The 24,191-nt window shown below is 47.7% G+C and overlaps 1 protein-coding gene across 1 annotated transcript; it reads right to left on the bottom strand.

Moving 5' to 3' along the window:
* Positions 1–411: 411 nt before the first annotated feature.
* Positions 412–24,191, bottom strand: ADRB3 (adrenoceptor beta 3). Its single transcript, XM_081890980.1, has 3 exons — positions 21,136–24,191; positions 8,168–8,234; positions 412–4,102 (listed from the first exon to the last, which is right to left on the bottom strand). The coding sequence occupies exons 1-2, from the start codon at positions 22,764–22,766 to the stop codon at positions 8,195–8,197; spliced, it is 1,671 nt and encodes a 556-aa protein (XP_081747106.1). The 5' UTR covers positions 22,767–24,191; the 3' UTR covers positions 412–4,102; positions 8,168–8,194.

Raw genomic sequence — 24,191 nt, 5'->3', positions numbered from 1 at the left:
TTTTTAGACAACAAGCTTCAGATTTCAAATTTTTGATATTGCTGAATTTAAGTTCTGATGATGAAATGACTAAAGTCTAGGGTAAAGTTTCTATATTGAGGACTGTTGGAATTGTGAACTAACAATATTTCCCCTAAACCTAATATACAATTGAGGAAAGTACAAAACATAGGAAACAAGGTATTAATTTGCTGTAACTTTATTTTATTGAAAAAGATGCAGGGGATGGAAGATGTGGGGAAGTCCAGTAGATCATGAAAAATTGTTTTGTAAAGTAAGATCTCTTTTTTGCTTATAACCTTTTTCCTTTTCTTTCTGTAAAACTGCCTTTGTTGAATAACTGACGATGTATCTGACCTTGGAAAAAAGCAAATAAAAATATTATTATAAAAAAAAAAAACAAAATGCCATTGGCTATGGCGCCACCTAATGTTGATCTCCCTGCCTTCCATCCCAACAGACACCAGCCGCCATTGCTCCTTCGGTTCTTATTAGTAGGCGAGGACCAGGGAATTTCAGCAAGCCCTGATTCTAGTGGCACAGAACTGCAGGAGTGAGAATTAAGCTGGAGTTGCCCAAATGCTCCTTGCTACCTAAGCATGACAAGTGCAGGGAGTCCTTTTTTCTATTGCAACTGTATGTAGTAAGCACTGAGGACCTGCATGCAAAGGTACCCCCCAATATAGGACTTTCCATGGGGTGTCTGTACTCCACAGCAAGAATGGAAAGAACCAGACCCTACTGGACTCCAAGGACCCATCAGGCCCCAGCCAGCATGGTCAATGGTCAGGGAGCATGGGAGCTGGAGTCCAGCAGCATCTGAAGAGCCACAAGTTCCCCACCCTTCTTTCCATCACTTATTGTCCAGCATTGTTTGGGCCAGAAGGAGAGGCAGGTGAACAAGCAATGGTGAAGAGGGGAAGCAGATCAGGAGGTTTGTCAGTGGGCCTGACCATGCTGACCCTTGACACCACCTAGAGAAACAGCGTCATAGTTAACCCTTTCTTCCACTAAGCTTAACAGAGTGCTCTAGTGAATTTTCCACAAATATATTATAAAATATGAAAACCAAAAGAAGGGAGGAAGAGTGCATGTGAAGCTAATACTTTGGCAGAACTCCAAAGCTTTGGCTTCTGAGGTAGATAATTCAATACAAGAGGCATTCCCTCTGTGGTTGCTTTTGGGGATTTTACAGAGCTGTTCTCTGGCCCAGGAAGGACTGACAGTAAAGAAAAGGTGATTATCTTCATGGATCAAATATAAATATTCATGGACTTGGACAGATATTTAAATTGCAAGTATTTGAAATGCAAATTGGCATACATTTCAAACAGGATCCATTCCAACTCCATTTCGATTAGGCTGTGGGCTTTTTATTCATTTTAATAAATAGAACTGGAAATGAATTTCCAAGGAAGACATTTGCTGCAATCTCTGCACCTTTCAACTGAATTAACACTACGTTTCAGATTTGTCAAAACTCGTATGAAATAAATGCCAATGATAAAATAATTACAATCTCAAACACACTGGCACTGGACTAATCCTATTTCACAGGCATTTTACATTTTCAGATGAGTTATGGAATTTGCATATAAGTACATTAGGGAAGAAAAGCATTTTGAGTCTGCAGTTCTAATTTGAATTGGTGACTTCTGAACTAGTGCAAAGAGTGTATAGATTGTTTCAGAGGTAACATAAGAAGACTGTTCTCACAGTGGCCAGCCCAATGCCTGTGGGAAACCTAGAAGCAGGCCCTAAGCACAAGACCCCTGTCCCTTCTTGCATTTTCTAGCAACTGGTCCATCTTTGTCCCCAGGGCTGTCTATCTTGTTTCACTGCCTGAGGCAAACAGGGAAGGTGCCTTGCCCCTGTCATCTCGCATACTGGGGTTGCACAGCCGCAGTAGCTCCTGGCAAAATCCTGCCGGACGATGCCACCACTTCTCCTTGCTTCTCCAGGGATGGGTGGGGTTGCCCATGCAGGCACTGCCCCGTGGCATTCCGCCACCCATGGCAGCCACATCAGTCTGCCTCTTGGGTGGGCCGGCCCTGCTGGTCCCTTATTTATACTGACTGGCAGCTGCTGCAGCTTCTGTATCTCATTCTAAAATGCCGCCAACTGCTTTGAGACATCAGAACTCACGGGACTCTAACAGTTGTGTAGATCAGGAAATGTCAACAGAAGCAGCTTCACACGCTCCTGACTGGCAAGCTATGTGTGCCAATATTTCCTGCTCTTCTAAACAGCTAAAAGGGCCTCTGCCAAAGCTCTGCTAAGAGGATCCTTGTTCTCCTCTGAAACTGGCCGTTCAACAGAGAAAGAGAGAGAGAATATGTCCTTATGGGATAGATTCTTGAAGGCAAATCTGTTAGATTGGAAAAGGCTTGGATGAATTGCATCTGCCCCCTTGGAAGTTGCAGCTATATGGTGAAAGTTTGCAGACAAAGTTGGACCAGACAAATACAATAGATGGATCAATCAGCAGTATAGGGCACAAAAATTCACAGCATCTAGACTGTCATTCCTCAGTCCCACCCTGGGATTTTGAAACTGCATGAGAGAGAAATCCAACAGATACAATGTTTCTGGACATGACTATGAACCTAATAAGCTGCCTTCTATCAGCAAAGGCTATTGATCCGTCTAGCCCATTGCTGTCTACTCTGGCCGGCAGTGCCTCTCTGGGATCTCTGGCAGAGGTCAGCTGTCAGCTGCCACCTGATGGCTGAATTGGAGAACCTTGGAACATTCTGTATGTAACACGTGTGTTCTACCACTGAGCTATAGCAGGGTTGCTGCCTAGCCAGGCAGGTGGGAAACAGCCTTGATGTTGCTGAATTGCAACTCCCATCAGCCCCAGTAAGCATGGGCAAAAGCTAGGACTGATGGGAGTTGTAGTTCACCACTGGTTCCCTACACCTGCTTTACAGGTTTCAGCCCCTAAAAATCAGCAGGGGAAGCTTTTGACGGCATACTGCTATAAACATTAGCACCTGCAAATTAGCACCTGCAAATCAAACGACCAGCTGAAATGCTGGAAACCCTGAAATGTGGTGATAAGACAGCCCACCCCTGTTAATTCTCTGCCATCACTGCAGAACAACAGTGCCTAAAACAGTCTTCCCTAACCTGGTGCCCTCCATATATTTTATTTTACAGATCCCATCATTTCTGTCCATTGACTGGGATTGATGGGACTTGTAGTCCAAAATATCTAGAAAGCATTGGGTTGGAGATGGCTGCCTTGAAGCATGATTCCATATTCACCCTTGTTTGATCCTTGACCATCACTATCAAAACCAATCATGACAAAATCCATATCCCTACCCCCACCTTTGCTACGTTTGCCTATTGGTAGATTAGCAGCAGAAAACCTAGAGCTCTCCAAATACTCCTAACATCCCTAACCATTAGCCATGCTTGCTATGGCTGCTGAAAGTTGGACTACATCAACGTCAGGAGGGACACACCTTCGCTGCCTCTGTTGTAAGTAATGAAACTGCATTAAGGAATGGCTTCATCCAGCCACCATGACTTGCTTAAAGTGTTGTTGTTCCTTCTTCACAATGACTGGCTGCTGGAGGAAAGGGGAATTATGACGTGTGCATTTCAAAATACCTGAGTCAGCATCAAAAAGATAGACATCTATACATGTCAAGTAGGCACCCATAGAAGCGACTTATAGCCGGACTATGGATGAAGGACTTGTATTCCCTCAGTGTAAGTTCCATGTTAAACCAGCAGTGAGCATCTTGGGTGGAGAAACAGTATTAAAGGGCCAGAACTGCTTCTAGGATTTGTAATTTAACTAGCAAGTTAAATTATAGCTGATGATTCTGGGATCCAGAGTAACTACCTCTGTCCTTTCTCAACCAAAATACCCCCCTCTGGAGTATCCCTATCAGATGACGGCAGCTTCACTGTCTCTGGGGAACGCATGATAGACATTCCCCAAACTGAACACAAAAGGAACAAACTGGTAATTTTAAAAAGGGAGTTTTTCCTCCTCCTTCTTTTCTGAACACTGATGTAGAGTCAATTATAATTATTTGGCGATCAGGAGATCCAGACCCCTCCCAGCCAAGCCTGCGTTGCTGTCCTGAAAAGAAAGAAGAAAAGGGAGTTTGAAAAGGGAAATAACAGTTTGCTGATGCACGTCAATTCCCATCAAAGACAACAACAGACCCTAATCCAACACAGCAATTTAGCCTGTCATTGACAAATCAAGCCAGGCTTAGGTTTCATTAAGGCAAACAAACACACAGACCTGGAATCAATAAGCAAGTGTGTGTGAACTGATTGCATAACTGGTTCTTCAGAGCTCCTGGTGGATTTCTCTCCGGGGGAAATAAACCGTAAACCATTTCCGTCCCAAGCTAAGGCATAAAGCCAACGAAAGCAAAAGCAATTCTAAGGTGACACACATTTTACTCCAGCAAAATGCTGGCCCCTTGCCCCTGTACCTGCAGAGCCATGAAAACGAGTAAACCAAGAAGACAGTGGCGTAGCGTGGGAGGTGCAGGGGGGGCCGGCCGCACTGGGCGCAACATCTGGGGGTTAGGGTTAGGGGGCGCAAATTCACGGGTTAGGGGGCGCAAATTACTTGCCTTGCCCCGGGTGCTGACAACCCACGCTACGCCACTGCAAGAAGACAAGAGATCATGTGCTTCTCAGCACACGAGTCCCATTCTGGCAAGGAGCCACTCTTGTGCTTTGGAACTCTCTGCTCACTGATGTTAGGCAGACGCCCTCACTATTTCCTTTTAGGTCAGGGACTGGGGAACCTGAGCCAGGCAAGCCTGCTCCCAGGCAGCAACCGTAAGAACTTTGCCACAGCTGCAGCTGTTTCCAGGGAGAACCCTATTGTTGAGGAGACGGTTTGTGATGGGCAGTTGGCATTTGCGGTGAGAGCAGGAATGCGACTCACAAATGCACGAGGTGTGATTCATGGTGCGCCTGGGTTTTTCCTGTTCTATATCTTTATTCATTGGTTTACCAGATTTATGTTTTGTATTTTTGTGTTTCTAGCTGATGCACTTTTATTGTATTTTGGGGGGTATTCATCTATTCACCTCTTTGGGGGCCTTGGACAAACAGCAGTATATAAAAAACTCGATGAGGATTTGACTCACGAAGCCGTTTCTCCCTGAAACCAAATCCACTTCCCCCAGGTCTGATGTTACCGTATGTTTTGCTCTATAAGACTCACTTTTTCCTTCCCAAAAAGTAAGGGGAAATGTGTGTGCGTCTTATGGAGCGAATGCAGGCTGCGCAACTATCCCAGAAGCCAGAACAGCAAGAGGGATCGCTGCTTTCACTGCGCAGCGATCCCTCTTGCTGTTCTGGCTTCTGGGATTCAGAATATTTTTTTTCTTGTTTTCCTCCTCCAAAAACTTGGTGCGTCTTGTGGTCTGGTGTATCTTATAGAGTGAAAAATACAGTATATATGGCATCAGGTGAGGGGAAGGTAGAGAAGTTGCTGGATCATAAGGCTGCCAGGCAACTGACAGGAGGCTTGTCTCACCTAAGTGTCAAAGTTGGTTTAAAAGGTCTGGCTTATTTTTATCTGCACTTTAAGGGGAAATATGCTATGAAGATTTGCCTTTTAAATGATTCTGTGGATTTTAGCTGTCTTTGATCTACAGTTTTAGCTGGACGTCACTTAGAGAGCTCTTTGACGAAGAGGCTTCTAAATAAATGTGTTCTGTGGATGCAGGCAGTCACACAACGAGAATGGGAGCCACTGTCCCCAGCCGCAAAACTTCTACCCACAACTGCTCTACCCTGACTCCTATCCTCCTTCCACTGAGTGCGAAGGTCTGAAGGGTTTTCCCCCCATGCATTTTTCAGCTGTCCGTGCCCTTCAGAACCCCCAGCCCAACAAGGGAACGGGGCACATTCACAACATTATCATTTAGTTATTATTTTATTCCTTGCATTAATACCCCATCATTTTCTCCAAGGAGCTCAAGGTGGCATCTGTGGTCCCCCCTCCATTTAATCCCCACAACCCTGAGAGGTAGGTTAGGCTGAGAGGCAGTGACTGGCCTGAGATCACCCAGTGATCTTCATGGAAGAATGGGGACTTGAACCTTGCTCTCCCAGGTCTGGGTCCAAAACTCTAACCACAACATTGGATTATTCATATTATTATTTTAATTTATATCCCACCCTTGCTTTTGAAGGAGCCCAGAGCAGAAAACACATCAATAATAAAACATTTTTTGAAAAACAAACAAATGGTGATCTCAGGGTTGCCAGTAACAGTGTCTTTCAGCCATCAAATGCTGGGGTAAACAGGATTTGTTAAAAAAAATAAAATCCTGAAAGTCAGTAATACTTTAAACAAAAAAAATTCCTTCCAGTAGCACCTTAAAGACCAACTAAGTTAGTTCTTGGTATGAGCTTTCGTGTGCATGCAAGAAGTGTGCATGCACACGAAAGCTCATACCAAGAACTAACTTAGTTGGTCTTTAAGGTGCTACTGGAAGGAATTTTTTTTGTTTTGACTATGGCAGACCAACACGGCTACTTATCTGTTACAAGTAATACTTTAAATATATTTAAAGCACATTACTTTCCCCAAAGAATCTCGGGAACTGTAGTTCACCCCCCACAGAGCTACCATTCCCAGCACCCTCAACAAACTACAGTTACCAGGATGCTTTGGGAGAAGCCCTGTTACTTTTAATGTACTGGGCTCAATTCGAGGTGTTAGTATGGGCATAGAAATGACTCGGGAGAAGAGCACCTAAAACAGTGGCTTCCCCAATTTCAACCATCTCCACAACCAGCTGGTGAAATGGTGGCGGTGCCGTCACCACCACCAGGGGTTTCTTGGTCCCCAGGGGCCTTTGACAGGACCTTTTCAATGGCAGCTCCCTGTTTGTGAAAAACCTTTCCAGGTGAGGTTCATCTGTCTCCTCCTTTCAGGAGGAATTTGAAAACCTTCCAGGCATTTGACGGCTGAGAAACACTCTTCCTGTCATCCCGGAGATCACTATTTTTAGAATGCTTTTAGATTGCTGTTGCTGGTGTTAATGTTTTTGTCACCCTGGGTTCCTTTGGATGGGAGGAAGAGCAGGATATCAATGGAAATAATAATAACTAATAATAATACTTATTAGTCACTCACTACAAACAAAGCACCAAAGCATCTTAAATTAAAAGCCTCAGGCATAGAACAAAATCAGATATGCTTTCCAAACTCCAAATATGGCATTTGGATCCTGGGAGCGCTAAGAAGATTATGAGTGTAAGCAGGAAAGATAAAATTCTCTGGGTAAGCTTGACGACAGAAAGCGCTTCTGATGTTTTCCCTGTACTTACAATCCCTGCCTCTGGACTGCCTTCTTGTCCAGTCCAACATCCACATGCAGTCACCAAACCTTTAGGTTAAGAACTCAGGCTTACAGCAGCCCAAACATCCACCCAGCTCAAACCTTAAAAAGCAAAAACTGTCCAGCCTGTTTGTCTCTCTTGAAGGTTCTGTGTGCTGTGGTTCTTTCTCCTGCTGTCTAAAGAATACGACTGGTTGAATTTCTTGAATTCTTGGTAGAAAAGCCCCCTGGTCTGATTAATTTGCATGGTTAAAGCAAGGATCGGGAAAGGACATAGCCTGGGGCCAGAACATTTGCTTTGCATGCAGAAGAACCCAGGCTCAACCTCCTGCAGGGGTGAGGGAAAGTAGTGAGCAGAGTTCAAGTGCACCAGTGAGTTCCCTCTGGAGCACTAGACTGAGCACCGTAAGCAAGCAGGATTGAACTGCCCAACCCTCAGTTGATGCACAGGGACTTCAACTGTGTTTTCCAGTCACAGGACCCAGCTGTGTCTCCACCTGCAGCAACCCTTATGTTGCAGATAATGTCAAGTGGCTGGGGAAATTGACCTAACAGGCCAAATTGGGTTCCTGGGCTGGAGGTTTCCCACTTCTGAAATACAGGTTATACCCACTACTGGCCCATCAGTAATTTTTTTGCCACCACTGCATCCTTAGAGCATCAGCCAACAGAACACATACCATCCTGATCAATCTTCTAAGGCAGTCCCACATATAGCAGATTGTAATAATCTATCCAAAGCAAAGGCAACTGAGTCTGCATTCAAAGGCAGAATCTATCAAACAACCTGCATATTTGGCTCAGAGTTTCAAAGGGATACTCACTGTATTTTCTTTGGCTTCTTCCTTCTCTCACATTCTAGGACAATCTGTCACTTCTTTGGTGGGAAATCTTTTTTTGAAAACAAAAAGGAAACAAGAAAAAAAAACAGTTTAATTTCCTAGTCAAGTTTTTTTCTTAGCCAACTTTTACAGCATTGAGAACTGGGTCTTGTTGGACGCAGGTGTTTGAAAGCACAAGTTGCATCAGATCAGAGCAGATTTGCCCGTGGAGCAAATCCTCAAAGTGTTCTCTCTCTCGTCCTCTTTTTAGTCTGTCATTGACACATTTCGTATTGTATTTCTTTTATTGTTACATATACACAGTATCCCACCTTTCCCCCATGCAGGTGAAGGTGGCCCTCCCCATATTATCCTCACAACAACCCTGTGAGGTGGGTTCGGCTGTCTCAGTCTTGACCAGCCCAAGGTCACCTAGTGAGCTTCATAGCTGAGTAGGGACTGGAATCCCGTCCTCCCAAGTCCTGGTCCAGCATTCTAACCACTGCTCCACATTGCTACCCAGAAAAAGTCTTCTGAAATTTATTAAGATAAGCTGTAATGGGCCCCTCTGAGGGATGTGTCTGAAAACTGGCAAGTTTTATTCAATGTGTTACTGGTATTCATGTAAGGAAGAGGCATGTCTGAAGAGCTGTCATGCAGAAGATGAGGAGATTGGAACTTGGGGACATTCAGTGGAGCTGAATGCTGAAAGATTCAGGATACACAAAAGAAAGTACCTCTTCAAAAAGCACACAGTTAAACTACAGAATTTCCTTCCAGGAACATGGAGGCTTAGACAAATTCATGGAGGATAAAGCTAACAATGGCTACTAGTCAGGACAGCTATGTTCCACATCCACAGTTGGGAGGCAGAATGCCTCTGAATAGGGACGCGGGTGGTGCTGTGGGTTAAACCACAGAGCCTAGGACTTGCCGATCAGAAGGTCGGCGGTTCAAATCCCTGCGATGGGGTGAGCTCCAGTTGCTCGGTCCCTGCTCCTGCCAACCTAGCAGTTGGAAAGCACGTCAAAGTGCAAGTAGATAAATAGGTACCACTCCGGCGGGAAGGTAAATGGCTTTTCCGTGCACTGCTCTGGTTCGCCAGAAGCGGCTTAGTCATGCTGGCCACATGACCCGGAAGCTGTACGCTGGCTTCCTCGGCCAATAAAGTGAGATGAGCACCATAACCCTAGAGTAGGCCATGACTGGACCTAATGGTCAGGGGTCCCCTTACCTTTACCTTTTATGCCTCTGAATACCAGCTTCTGGAGATCACACAGGTGGGGAGAATACTGTTGCACTCAGTTCCTGCTTATACTACTACTACTACTATATTATTTACACTTCGCCCATCTGGCTGGGCTTCCCCAGCCACACTGGGCAGCTTCCAACAAAATATTAAAATTACAGTAATGCATCAAACATTAAAAGCTTCCCTAAACAGGGCTGCCTTCAGATGTCTTCTAAAAGTCTGGTAGTTGTTGTTCTCTTTGACATCTGGTGGGAGGGCGTTCCACAGGGCGGGTGCCACCACTGAGAAGGCCCTCTGCCTGGTTCCCTGTAACTTGGCTTCTCGCTTTGAGGGAACCGCCAGAAGGCCCTCGGCGCTGGACCACTTAGGGTTGATTGCATTCAAGAAGTACAATGGTACCTCAGGTTACATATGCTTCAGGTTGCATATGCTTCAGGTTACAGACTCTGCTAACCCAGAAATAGTGCTTCAGGTTAAGAACTTTGCTTCAGGATGAGAAGAGAAATTGTGCTCCGGCGGCGCAGCAGCAACGGGAGGCCTTATTAGCTAAAGTGGTGCTTCAAGTTAAAAACTGTTTCAGGTTAAGAACTTACCTCCGAAACGAATTAAGTACTTAAACTGAGGTACCACTGTATCATAGAGCTGTAGAGTTGGAAGGGGCCACGAGTGTCATCTAGTCCAACCCCCTGCAATGCAGGAATATTTTGCCCAATGTGGGGCTTGAACCCCCAACCCTGAAGTTAAGAGTCTCACACTCTTCTGACTGAGCTATCCCCATTAACATTTTGTTAAATGAATAAATCTGGCTGGTCACTGCGAGAGCAGGATACCGGATTATTGGCCTGATCCAGAAGACCCTTATTACATTAGATTTGTTACACTGCATTGGCCCAGCCCACTTTTTCAGTTTGGGTACCATTGCACCTGGATGCATGCATCCATTCATGTAGGTATCCTCTTTCAGTGGCTGACTCCTTTTAGAAAAATCTACGCTTGGCTTGCTTCATGATCTCACCTGCAAATCAACCCTCTCAACCCTGTTTTCCCCAGAAAATAAGATCAAACTTAGAAGTATGGGCAAGAAGACAGGATGAGATTGATGCAAAAATACCCAACCACAAGAAGGACTATCTGTATGGAGGCATGAGGAGGTGAGGGAAGGAATGTAACTCTAAGTACTGGGAAAGTTGGGGGAAATAGTGTAATGGGTTGAAGATGTAGCTGTGGAGACCCCTAGTTCAGAGGCAGAGTACATACTTTGCATGCCTAGGGCTTAAACTTTGACATTTCCAGACAGAGTATGTCAGCTCTGCCATTCAGAAAGGACAGTATTAAACTCCAGAGGTCAATGGTCTGACTCACTTGAAGTGTATGTGTTGGTTGGGGTGGGATAGCTCAGGCAGTAGAGCATGAGACTTAATCTCAAGATTGTGGGTTCAAGCCCCACCATATGACCCTCGGGATCTCTTCCAACTCGCTCTATATAGGCTAACAGCTAAAGCGAAATGGTTTGAGGTGGGGAGATCTTCAAGCCCAAGGGCCACCTAGCCTTCTGGGGGCCACACTGACAGTGGGCAAGGCCAGAGGCAAAAGTGGATGGAGCGACAGATTGTACATTGTACCTTTGTAATGATGGGTTAATTCCTACACAGCCATCTCTAGTCTCCATCCAGATTCATTATCAGAGATCAAAGACATGCTCCAGCCAGGCAAAAACACTTGGGGCGCAAAGCAGGGCCTCTGTGGATTGTCACCAAGGATGGTTGTGTGGTGTAGAGGGAGTAATGAGGGCCAGACAAGAGAGGCTTGGAGGGCCATAGCTGGTCTCAGGGCGTGAGGTTCTCCATCCCCTCATCTAGACAGAAGACCTTCTGGGAACTTCTTCCGTTACACTGAAGAAAGGAAGGATGTCAAATGAAATGAAGGAATAAATGCAAGTGCTTTTGACAGTGCAATGTAGCCAGCTAAGTTCTACTCAGAACAGACCCACTGAAATTAATGAGCCTACGTTAGCTTTGTTCATTAACTGCAATGGGTCTACTCTGAGCAGGGCTAGCGCTGGAAAAACAACCCATTATTTACATCTTGTTTTTCCAGCTTTCAAAGACGCACGCAACATGGTATGAGAGGAATCATTAGAAATTAAGGACACGCGCCCTTTTGTGGGGGCCTCAAACCAGAGCTGTCCGTTGAAGAGACGAGGACACAGTCCAGACACATATTGGTGGCCAAGCCTATCCTCCTATAAAACTGAAAGACGCTGACTGTCCCCACTGTTGAACCCTGGTTTTGAGACCTTTTGGAACTTTCTGCTTACAAGTGGGGCTGATATTTCAGACTCCAGGAAGAAGATACATTTCAAGATATTCTAAAAGAGTCTAAGAAGCAAGCTCAGTGCAGTGTTAAGAACGGAATGTGCTTTTGTTTCTTTCTTTATTAGTAATGCTATTCTTAATATCTTATTTGCAGACTTTAGTACGCTGAGTTGTCCTATAGGCCTATTTTTGACATTTTATATGGACACTGGATGTAAGGGAAGCTATTCTGTAATTTATGCCCAATCTGTAAATGGGCACAGATAGGAAAGAGGGGGGTAAGAGGGGTAGAGAGAAGCAGGAAAGCTTGTGATAAAACTGCAGCTGTTCACTTTTTTTAAAATGCCAGGATAAAAATCAAATCAAATAGCAATAAATAAGTTCTCAGTTCAGCAATGAGTGCCAAGATCCTCCTTTTGCTGAAGAAACCACTTAGACTCTGCACATGTGTAGCTTTTAAAACACACCAAGGACATTTTTTCACAGGCCGCAAGTAAACCCACCTTTGCACAATAACCCAATCTAAAGTGAAACAAAATAAAAAATTAAAAAATTCCTTCCAGTAGCACCTTAGAGACCAACTAAGTTTGTTATTGGTATGAGCTTTCGTGTGCATGCACACTTCATTTTTTTTGTTTTGTTTAAAAAATATTTTATTAAGGGTGTCTCGTGTATTCCCCCCCCCCCATGTAACATTTTTACAAATCTGTTTCATTTGTTGAGGCATTAGGGGGAGAAGAAAAAAGAAAGAAAAAAGAAAGGGGGTGGAGGGAGGGAAGATGGGTGGGGGTGGGGTCGGGTAGCAGTGTTTCTATTATGCTTAATGTATGTAGAGTTTGGTGTCAGCATTGCTTGTGTTGTTCACTTGTGTTCCTTTGGTGGTGAGAGAGGTTGGGGTTGGCCTAGGGTGTGATTGTTTGCTTGTGATTGGCTGTGGTGGTCTTTGTTTTCGTGTGTGAGTGAGGTGGGTGGGTGTTTTGGATCAGGTTAGCCATATTGATTTGTATGCTGTTGGTGGATTATTGTCATTGTCCTGTTGGGCTGTGTATGTGATAAAGGGGAGCCATACCGGGGTGAAGGTGTCTTCGTCTGTTTGTCCCCGTGTCAGTTTCAGTTTATTAGTTAATTTTTCTAGTAGGGCTGTTTCCCATACTATTTGGTACCATTGGTCCATGCTTACTCCTGACAAGTCTCTCCAGTGTCTGGTTATGGTGTTTCTGGCTGCTGAAAGTAGGTGGGTTATGAACTCATAACTCACACTTCTTTTGTTTTGACTACAGCAGACCAACATGGCTACCTACCTATAACTAATCTAAGGCAGCAGCTACTGTACACGCAGATGAGCACATTTTCACTAATTTCCACCTCTCAATTAGTGTTTCCACAGTCCTTTTTTTTTTTTAATCATTTCCCCCAACCTTTCAAAAGAGAGGAGCTGGAATTTGGTGTGTTGGTATACTATATTGGTATACAGAGTTACTGTACTGCGTCCTATTTTGAAGGGGACTGGTAAGTATAAGCAACCCAAGAAAGTTTTCTCTGTTATAGTACTCAGCCAGGCAGCAAGTGCTCAAGAAGTACATTACTGCCACAAAATGAATGATACCCAGCCCAGCAGAATGCACTTTAGATTGGCAAGTAGCGTGGGCCAGGCCAGGGATGACTTGGGGACGATGTCATGTGTACAGCACCCCCAAAAAGCACTCGCATCCAGCACTAAATGCACATTGTCATGCTATTTGTATGTGCCCTTTGAGAGGGCTGACCAGGGCAAACACATTTGAAGCCCTGGGGGTGGGGGGAGATCCTGCAGAGGGTGGAGATAGGGAAGGGTTGTAGCTCGGTGGTAGAACATCTGCTTTGCATCCGGAAGGACTCTGGTTCAATCCCCAGCATCTTAGGGATGGGAGAGATCCCTAGAGATGCGGCTGCCTGCTAGGGTAGACCATGGTGGGCTCAATGGACCAAGGGTCTCACTCACTATAAGGCAGCTTCCTATGTTCCTCAGGGTCCTCCTCCCACCAGTTCACCCCACCCCAACACGAGCTGGCCTCTCCTGCTGACATTTGTGTGAAATGTATAGTTTGGACCAAAGGAAGCTTTGCCCTCTGAGATATATTGGGGCTGAGTCACACTTCATTCTGAGATGTAGGAAGGGCCATGGCTCAATGGAAGAGCATATGCAAAAAGTCCTGGGACATCAGGAGGAGTGTCAGGAAGAATGGAATAAATTTAATGATTATTTAGTTAAATTTGTTAAGTTAAACTAACTGAAAATAGCTTACAGATACTTAATGGGCTTAGGATTTTATTTATGTTAAGTGATGAATTAATATGTTTAATTCCATAAGGTGAAGATCTAAGGATGTTAATGTTTAAGTTAAATTTCATAAAAATTGGGATTTGGAAAACCATTAAAAGGGTGTGCAATGAAATTCAGCCAAGGGGAAGCGAGGAAGTCATTTCAATAAGGCTATGATTTATGTTTGTTTGTCTTGTGTGTTTGTTTGTTTGTTTATAATATTGTGAAAACTAATAAAAATTTTGGAAGAAAAAAATAGTACTGGGACATAAGATTAATTGCTCAGACTTACAGCAGCTCTCACTTTAAGAATCCAGCTCCAACTTTAAGAACAAAAAAACCAATCCACCCTGTTTGTGTCTTTAAAGTCCTGAGATAGTATTATGCCATCTAAATAATCCTACCAGTTAAATGTCTTAGAATCTTGATAGGGAAGTCCCAAGTCTGGTTAACTTATATGGCTAAACTGATGAAGAGGCATAGCTCACTGGTAGAGCTGCTGCTTTGCATGTAGAAGGTCCAATACCTGACACCTACTGATAGGGCTGTAAAAGATCCATGTGGAAATCTGGAGAGCCGCTTCCAGCCAGGGTGGACAATCCTGAACTAGATGATGGATCAATGATCTGATTCAGCATAAGGCAGCTTCTCCCATTTCTTAATCATTGGGAAAATAATTATAGGTCAGTACTAGGGCATGTGCTTTGCATGTAATAATAATAATAATAAAATTAATTTATACCCCACCCTCCCCTGCCAGAGCTGGGCTCAGGGCGGCTAACACCAATAAAATCACAGTAAAAACAAAATTGGGGGGGGAAGAGGGGGGCAAATTTAAAATATAGGTTAAAATGCAATTTAAAATGCAGCCTCATTTTAAAATAGCCGATAAATCAAGACCATAAGGGGAGGGAAACATAAGGGTCAGACCGAGTCCAAACCAAAGGCCAGGCAGAGCAGCTCTGTCTTGTAGGCCCTGCAGAAAGATGTCCTGCAGGGCCCTAGTCTCTTGTGACAGAGAAAGTTCTGCAGGGCCCTAGTCTCTTGTGACAGAGCATTCCACCACGTTGGGGCCCTGGCCCTAGTTGAGACCAATCTAATCACCTTGCGACTTGGGACCTCCAAAGTGTTGTTATTTGTGGACCTTAAGGTCCTCTGCGGGGCATACCAGGAGAGGTGGTCTCATAGGTACGAGGGTCCTAGGCTGCATGTAGAAGCTCCCAGGTTCAACCCCCAACATTTCCAGGTAGGTCTGGGAAAGAGCCCTGTCTGAAACCTGAAAGCGAGGCACTGCCAGACAGTGTAGATCCAGTGGTACCTCCGGTTGTGGACGGGATCCGTTCCAGAGCTCGGGTCGGATCCCAAGGTTTCCACAACTGGAGAGACCACTTCTGCGCATGCATGCACGGCGGTAGAGCACTTCTGCGCATGCACACGCGGCAAAAACCCGGAAATATACTTCCAGGTTTGCCGCTTACGTATCCTGAAGTTTACGTAAGCTGAGGGATACGTAAGCGGAGGTACGACTGTATTTAGAAAATACTGAGCTGGATGGGCAAATTGACTGATTCAATATAAGGCAGCTCCCAATGTTCCTAATCTCTGGAAAGTATCCCTAGTTATAAGTAGATCAGTCGCAGGCGATGGGAAAGGCTTTTCTGTGTCTGAATCCCCAGAAAGCTTACTGCCAGTCAGACTAGATAATATTGGACTAGATCAGAGGTAGACAAACTGGTATCCATGCAGATGCTCCCATGAGCCCCAGCCAACATGGCTAATGGTCAGGGATGATGGATGTTGTAGCTCAGTGACAACTGGTGAGCACCACGTTGGCTAGTCCTAGATTGGGTTAGATCAGGTGTGGTGAACCTGTAGCTCTACAGATGTTGCAAAACTACAACTCCAGTGACCCCTGGCCATTGGCCATGCTTGCTAGAGCTGATGGGGAGTTTTAGTCAAACAACATTTGGAGGGCCAAAAGTTAGTCACACTTGGATTGGATGGACAGATAAAGCCGCCTTCTATGAACCTGTGAATATGAGTTGCCAGGGAGCTACAGCCACATCGTGACTCTTCACAAATATACCATAGTTAGAATGCCCCTTTACACATGTCAATGTTCACCCTGAAACACATGATGGGATGAACCTGCTGGGTGAAGGATGAATGGCTAATGGTTGGGGGTGTATCCAGCAACATCTGGGGGGAGGGCAATTTCCTAAAAACAGAAGACAAGCCCTAATAAATTAGTCCAGTTCTCAGAGTGGTTTCAAAGTCATTCCCTATTCCTTGGGAACTCTGGGAACAGAAGCTCTGCAGGACGAATTGGAGTCTCCTAGCAACTTTCAGCACACTTAACAAACTACAGCTCCCAGTATTTGGGGGGATCTATGGCTATTTGAGGGATGCGGGTGGCGCTGTGGGTTAAACCACAGAGCCTAGGGCTTGCTGATCAGAAGGTTGGCAGTTTGAATCCCCGCAACGGGGTGAGCTCCCGTTGCTCAGTCCCAGCTCCTGCCAACCTAGCAGTTCAAAAGCACATCAAAGTGCAAGTAGATAAATAGGTACCACTCCGGTGGGAAGGTAAACGTTTCCGTGCACTGCTCTGGTTCGCCAGAAGCAGCTTAGTCATGCTGGCCACATGACCCGGAAGCTGTACGCCGGCTCCCTCAGCCAATAAAGCGAGATGAGCGCCGCAACCCCGGAGTCGGCCACGACTGGACCTAATGGTCAGGGGTCCCTTTACCTTATGGCTGTTTGAAGTGGTATAATTGCTTGGTCTTCCACACAATGTGCCCTCATTGCACATTAGCAAGATTGAAACAGGCCACAAATAAGAGACATAGGCACTCTTTAGCACGGGAATGAGGAGACTGTGCCCCGCCCCCAGGTATTGTTGGACTTCAGTACCCATCATCCCTGACCATTGGTTACATTGGCTAGGACTGATGGGAGCTGGAGTCCAACAGCATCTAGAGCAGGTATCCCCACACTCAGCCCTCCAGATGTTTTGGGACAACTCCCATGATCCCTAGCTAACAGGACCAGTTGTCAGGGATGATGGGAATTGTAGTCCCAAAACATCTGGAGGGCCGAGTTTGGGGGTGGCTGATCTAGAGGCTACTGTCTCCCCATGTCTGTTTTAGTGTCTTGGGTGACAAGGAGCCAAAGGCATCTATAGTATACCACTTGCCACTTGCGTGTGCCAAGTAGAAGTTGCCTGGGGTGAGCAACCAAGATGCAAAGAGATTTGTTCTCACTGGAAGCTGAGATGGATGCTGGATTTTGCACATTCATCCTCTTAATTTGTCCCTGGCAGTGAAAGAAGAGGAACGGAGGGACAGCAAAGACTGGAAGCTGTCATAGACGATATCTGCTCTGCTTCCCCAAACACAGCAGGGGGTGAGGAACTACCTCATCTGTATTTAAAACACAGATGTGTGAACTTTTGCCTTCGAAAATGACAGCAGCTGCAAGATAAGTTGCATAGCAACTCAGTCTACACCAGCCAACTGCATCATGTTGAGGAAGACATACATGGCTCCTGCTGTATAGTACCCAAAGCCAAGCACAACACAATAAGAGACCTACTGGACCGTCACCAAAGACCCGTCTAGTTCAGGATCCTGTTCTCATGGTGGCCAACCAGATTCTGGTGGGAAGCCTGCTAGCAAGACCTGAGCACAGCAAAACTCTCCTCACTTGCGATTTCCAGAAACTGGTAAAGTTGACTCTGTGAGCTGGGAGATGAGTTTAAGCGCCGCAGTGAGATGGGACACACCCCTGCATTCATCATTTGCTTAATTAAGCTGACATGCTCAACCTCTTGTTGAGGGGCTCGTCCACACTTCCGCTTGACTCGTGCTTAGAAAGTACGGGTCCAAGCAGTTTGTCCCACATTTCCTAGGCATGGATCCAAGTGGTTCTGCCTTTGCCCTGCTGCTTTCCTGTTATGGTGATTTTATTAGTACACTATTATAACGCTCTATGTTGTTTTTCTTATGCTCTGTAAAATACGTTCTTAATATTGTACACCGCCCTAGGGTATTTTGATATAGGGTGGTATATATATCTAAATTATGATAATACCCCTAAAAAACACACCACTCTTTAGTGCTAAATCAGAACAAATGGCAATCTGTGGAGAACCTGATTGCTGTTTGTTCTGAATCAGTGCTAAACTACAGGTTTTCCTGGGGGAAAGTTGTAGGGTAAACGGGTGGGTGGTTATACCCAAAGTGAAATGATATTACATTTGAAAGGTTATTGACATGTATTCGGAATACTGTAGGGGGTGCAACTTGGAGTAGAAAAAGAGGAATGAGAGAAGGATCGAGGGCACACAGTCATGCATAGACACATACCACATCTCTGCCAGTGACAGACTTTGGGCTTCCAAATTTCAGTGGCATCCTGTGCAGCACCAAAATTTGGCACACACCCCCTTGCCTTCCATTCTAACTCATTGTTGCAGCACCCCCTGCAGCAACCTCTTTGCCTGGCACCTAGTGTGGGTGAACCATTTGGATTCTCCCCCTCCAACTTTCTGTACTTTATTTAACAAAAATGGTAGGTGCTCCTATACATACATTCTGTGCAACATATAGAGTATGTTTTTTCCCCTAAGGTTGTGTCATATTCCCTCCCCTCTAGCCAGATTTTCTTTTGGAGGCTGAATTTTACATGCACTGAACGTTTCCATTTTTCTAATATACAGGAACTTGCAGCACAACAGCCAGAGGATGGAAAGTACTAGAACAAGGGCCAGCAAACCTTTTCAGCAGGGGGCTGGTCCACTGTCCCTCAAACCTTGTGGGGGGCTGGACTATATTTTTTTGGGGGGGGGAATGAACGAATTCCTATGCCCCAAAAATAACCCCGAGATGCATTTTAAATAAAAGGACAAATTCTACTCATGTAAAAACATGCTGATTCCCGGACCGCCCGCAGACCGGATTTAGAAGGCGATTGGGCCGGATCCAGCCCCCGTGCCTTAGTTTGCCTACCCATGTACTAGAAAGTTTCAGTAAGCAAAGCCAAGATCAAAACAAGGAGACCCCCCAACTACATAAACTCACAGCGGCTATCTACACAGTAGAGACTTAAAACGAAACATGATTGCCACCCCCACCCAGCCACCTACCTGGGGCTGCATTTCAGGTCGCATTTGCATGTTGCAAATGTTGCAACCCATCAGAGAGGGAGGGAGATATCTTCACCCAGTGCATACTACCTGTTGGTTGCAAACCCCTCCCGACAATTCCTATTCAGGAGGCTGTCATCTGCACGTGTCAACCAGCTATCTCAAATGTACACACCTCAGCTTAACTGCAAAGTGACCTGGTTTGAGGGGAAACACATCAAACACCAGTATTTCTCAAGGAAGTCCAGGATAGATGTGGATTGTGGCCAATGTCATGTGTACACAGCTTCAAACACCAGTGGTAAGAGCACACGGGAGCCAGAGTAATGAGAATGAGCACACAGCTTGTGCCTTCAGCTGTGACACCAGATATGGTTCCTTCCCATCCCTCATTCCTACTCTTGCACTAAATCCCTTTCACAGTCTTGGCTGCACTTATAACTCCCTGAATCCAGGGGCTATTTGCACTCTGCTCAGCACCTACCATGGCAATCACACTCTTAACACATCCAGGTATTCACTTATATCAAGGGTGGAGGCTAATTGGGGGCAGGATCAGATGCCCCCAATCCAGCTTTTCACCTGCTCCTGTGTAATCCATTCCCCTAGACCACGCATATAGCAAACGCAGACAGGCTGGCAGCATCCCCATTGTTAGCTAGACAAATTTGGGACCCCCAACCTTCATGGGCTGGGAGCATTTGGGTCCTGATCTTTCTGAACATAAATATTCAGAGGTCAGGAGGAAAATCCTGCAATTTCTGAATGTGGGGCAACTTCCTACCATTCCATTATCTCTGTGGAAAGAGAAACAAATGAAGGAGTACTACACACACACACCATCATGTTTGAAAACTGCAGGACCAAAAAGAAAAATTGGGGGAACTGACAATGAAAGAAAGCACAGCAGAGGATCTGAGGAAGCTGCCTTATCCCAAATCAGGTCATGAGTCCATTTAGATCAGTATGGTCTACATGGACTGACAGTGGCTTTCGTGGGATTAAACCGAAAACCTCCTGCATGCAAAGCATGTTTTACCATAAAGTCACAGCCCTTCCTTCAAGTGTGCAGCTCTTTGAAATGCTGCCATAGAAAAATAGCACAGGAAGCTTCCTTATACCCACTCAGATCACTTGTCCCCAGAGCTCCAGGCTGTCTACTCTGACTGCTTTCCAGCAGAGCTTCCCCGTCACCTGACACCTGACTTCTTTAACCGGAAGAAATGCTAGATTAAATCTGACACCTTCTTCAAGGAAAGCATAAACTCTGAGGCAAGGGCGAGGAACCTTTGGCCCACCAGATTTCACTGCAACTCCCATCACCCCTGGCCATTGGTCCTGCTTGCTGGGAGTTGTAGTCCAACAACATCTGGAGGTCCAAAGGTTCGCTACACCTGCTACACCTGTAAGTCTTAAGAGTCTAAGCTCTGGGTAACCAGTCCATGATGCAGCCTTCTGGGCAGTCTCAGTATGATGGGTGCAATCCAAAACGCGCTAATTAAGGAGCAAGCCTCATTGAACATACCAGGACTTACTACCAAGTAAACATGCGATTCCTTTTCAGTCCCCTCCCACACCACCCTGTGGCACACTGTTGGAAAACAAGAGGAGTACAATATTTACCCCTCCCCCAATTGCTATAAACCAATGGTGGCCAAATTTTGCCCTCCAGCTGTTTTGGGACTACAATTCCCATCATCCCTGACCACTGGTGCTGTTAGCTAGGGATGATGGGAGTTGTAGTCCAAAACAGCTGGAGGGCCAAGTTTGGCCATCACTGCTATAGACCAAATGTTATGGACTACAACTCCCATCAGCCCCTGCCAGTATGGCCAATGGGCTGGGCTGATGGGAGTTGTAGTCCAACAACGTCTGGCTGACACTAGGTGGAGGAACCTTACCCTACACCTTCAAGACACCCCTCCCTCCGCATCCCACGGACACATTCCTGACACCTACTCTTCCAGCTGCGGGCACAAAGTGATCTGCGTGCCTTGAAGCTGGGCTTCCCGCAGGGGGCGCTGCGCGCAGCCGTGCCCATTGCTGGCGAGGTACAAGAGCTTCGTTTCGCCAGTCCGGCTGCTGGAGCGGCTGCTGGCGCTGCTGGAGCCCACGTCCTCGTCCTCCTCGTCGTCCTCCTCTCGGGCTCCCTTGGCGATGGGCTCGCCCTCCTTCTCGGACGGGGCCCGGGGGCTGAAGGCGCAGGGGCAGCGGCGCAGGTCCTTGGAGACCGCGTGGAGGCGGCGATCGGCGCTCCTGGGGCAGCACAGGAGCTTCTTGAAGGCGCACCTGAAGTCGGGGCTGCGGCAGTAGATGATGGGGTTGAAGGCCGAGTTGGCGTAGCCCAGCCAGTTGAAGAAGCGGAAGAGCTGGTCGGGGATGAGCGTCCTGGCGAAGACCTTGAGGATGTTGGCCACGAAGAAGGGCAGCCAGCAGAGGGTGAAGATGCCCATGATGAGGCCCAAGGTCTTGAGCGCCTTGTGCTCCTTGATGGCCAGCAGGAGCCGGGAGGGTCTCCTGCGACGGGAGCCCTTGGCGGCGTCTTGGAGGAACCTGCCCTTGTCCTTCTCGATGGCGTGCAGCTGCCGGGTGGCCACGGCGAAGACCCTCGCGTAGACGAAGAGCATGACCAGCAGCGGCACGTAGAAGGAGATGATGGACGAGAGGATGGCGTAGGGCATGTTGGTGACGAAGTCGCAGCACTGCGGGTCCTCGTAGCAGCGCAGCGCCTCCTCGTCCGCGCCGTCGCGCCACCAGTGGTTCATGATGGGCAGGAAGGAGATGAAGGCGGCCACGGCCCACACCAGGCACACCACCCCGCGCGCGCGGCCCTTGGTCACCAGCGCCTCGTACTGCAGGGGCGCCGTCACGGCCAGGTAGCGGTCCACGGCGATGGCGCACAGGGTCTCGATGCTGGCCGTCACGCACAGCACGTCCAGCGACGTCCACAGCTCGCAGCCCGTGGTGCCGAAGGGCCAGCGGCCGCTCAGCACCAGCGTGGCGCCCGGGGGCACCACCAGCAAGCCCATGATGAGGTCGGCGCAGGCCAGCGACGTGATGAAGACGTTGGTCATGGTCTGCAGGCGCGGCGTCTTGGCGATGGCCACCACCACCAGCAGGTTGCCCGCCACCGTCACCAGCACGGCCAGGCTGAGAGCGGCGCCCAACGCCCCCTGCCGGCCCAGGCTGCCCGCCGCCCCGGAGCAGTTGCTGCCGTTGCCCGACGGCGCCGCGCCCGCTGCCCCCAGCCACGTCCCGTTGGGCGGCCAAGGAGGAGCCATCGCGGCTAAGACGGCGACGGGAGTCAAGCTCGGGGCGCCTTGCTGGAGGCAGCCCCTCGACGGCTTTAGTTCGACGGGCCCGCGCTCCGCCACTGTCGCGCAGGGAGAGCGGGCTCCGCGCGCGTCGGACACTGCTGGCCCGCTGCTTCTGGCTCGGCAGCCCAGCCCATGCTCCTGGGGAGACGGAAGGCGCCTCGGCAGGGACGGCTCCCTCCCCTTCGGTGGGGATTGCGGAGAGGAGGAGTCCTTAAAGGCGCAGGGAGCCTGGAGGGAGAGACGGGACACGCCCCGGGCACAGCTCTCCTGCATCTCCGCCCTGCCCCACCCCGAGCCTGCTGCGGGAAGGCGAGCGAGCGGCGCTGACGTCTAACAGGGTGGTGTTTCTTTTACAAAGCCGCCTCTCCCACTGCAGAGATCGACCCGCACCCCAGTACTTTTCAAATTTAAGTTGCACGGAAATAGCTGCAACGCGTTGCCCCACGTGCGAAGAAATTGCATTTCCCTCGCATTACTCTAGGGCTCTTCTCGGCATCGATAGTGCTTTACAAACCCTCTAGAATTCAGGAATGGGAGGGGAAGCAAATTTTTGGCTTTCTCAGAGTTATTGGACTACACGCTCCCATCATCCATGACCACTGGACGTGCTGGCTGGCGCTAATGGGAGTTCAACAGCCTCTGGAGGGCCGTAGATTTCTCATCTTGGCTGTTCCTTCTAAGACTCCCGGGTTGCAGACCGCTGGAAGGATGGCGCTGGGACGGGTGGTTGTGTGTCGGCCAGCCATAGTCCTACACATCCTCCTACTTTAAAGCAAACGGATTGATCCCCCAGTTTCTCGTTCGCTCCCTCGGGATCTCCCCTTCCGGGGCTTCGGGGCAGAGCCACTTTTCACTGTCCGCTTTTGTCACCTCCGGCCCTTCCCAGCACCACATCGCATTTTAGCGCAAACAAAGCAAAAAGCAGAGGGGTGGAGGTGGGGACTCCCCGTGGGAGAGAAACGGACGGACCCCCGGGTACCACCGACGGTGGGAGTGATGGCGAGGCTGGTGGGCGATGATGGGTAGCGGAGCGAACCAAGTGTGTCCCCAGAGGCCGAGCGTGGAACTGCGGCATTTCACGGATGTCTCGCGAACAGAAACAGAAAAGAGAACGGTGCGCATTCACCTCAGCCCAGTGGGAGAGTGAGATAACGGAGAGGCAGCAATGCCAGGCTACTGTCGGGGATGCTGTAATTCAAATCCTCGCTCAGTTTGCGATTTTGGGACTGTCTCTCTCCCAGTCAAACCCACCTCCCAGAGTTGTAATCTGTGCGCATCCATTACCAAAATGAAGGTCTACCAGGCTGCGTGTTGAGCATCCTGCTTTATGGAAGTGAGCCGTGCACAACATCCACATGCCTGGAAGATTTTGGGCATCACATGGCAGAGCAGAGTCTTCAGCAAAGATGTGCTCTCCCAAGCCCACATTCTCAGCTTGTTCACACTCCTGTCTCAACAACCTCTGTGCTGGGCTGATCGGGTCCTCTGCATGGAAGATGCAAGGATCCCCCAGGCTGGGGAGCTGGCTTCAGGCAATGATGGGAGTTGTAGTCCAACAACATCTGGGGGCCCAAGGTTGAAAAACTCTTGCATAGATACTCTGGGTGGCTGTGCCTGCCCACCTCTGCTCCCCTCTTCCAATTACCGTATTTTTCGCTCTATAAGACACTCCTGACCATAAGAAGCACCTATTTTTTG

Source organism: Podarcis melisellensis (genome assembly GCF_964234715.1).
Source record: "Podarcis melisellensis genome assembly, chromosome: 15".
Lineage (NCBI taxonomy): Eukaryota > Metazoa > Chordata > Lepidosauria > Squamata > Lacertidae > Podarcis > Podarcis melisellensis.
This window is presented reverse-complemented; position numbering and strand designations above follow the sequence as displayed.

What these genes read in the sequence shown, in the direction of transcription:
- ADRB3 (XM_081890980.1), bottom strand. Translation starts at nt 22,766, where the DNA reads ATGCAGGAGAGCTGTGCCCGGGGCGTGTCCCGTCTCTCCCTCCAGGCT. An exon ending in TTGTGCCCGCAGCTGGAAGA is followed by an intron (nt 8,235 to 21,135) that starts GTAGGTGTCAGG and finishes TTTCAAAAAAAG; the next exon opens with ATTTCCCACCAAAGAAGTGA.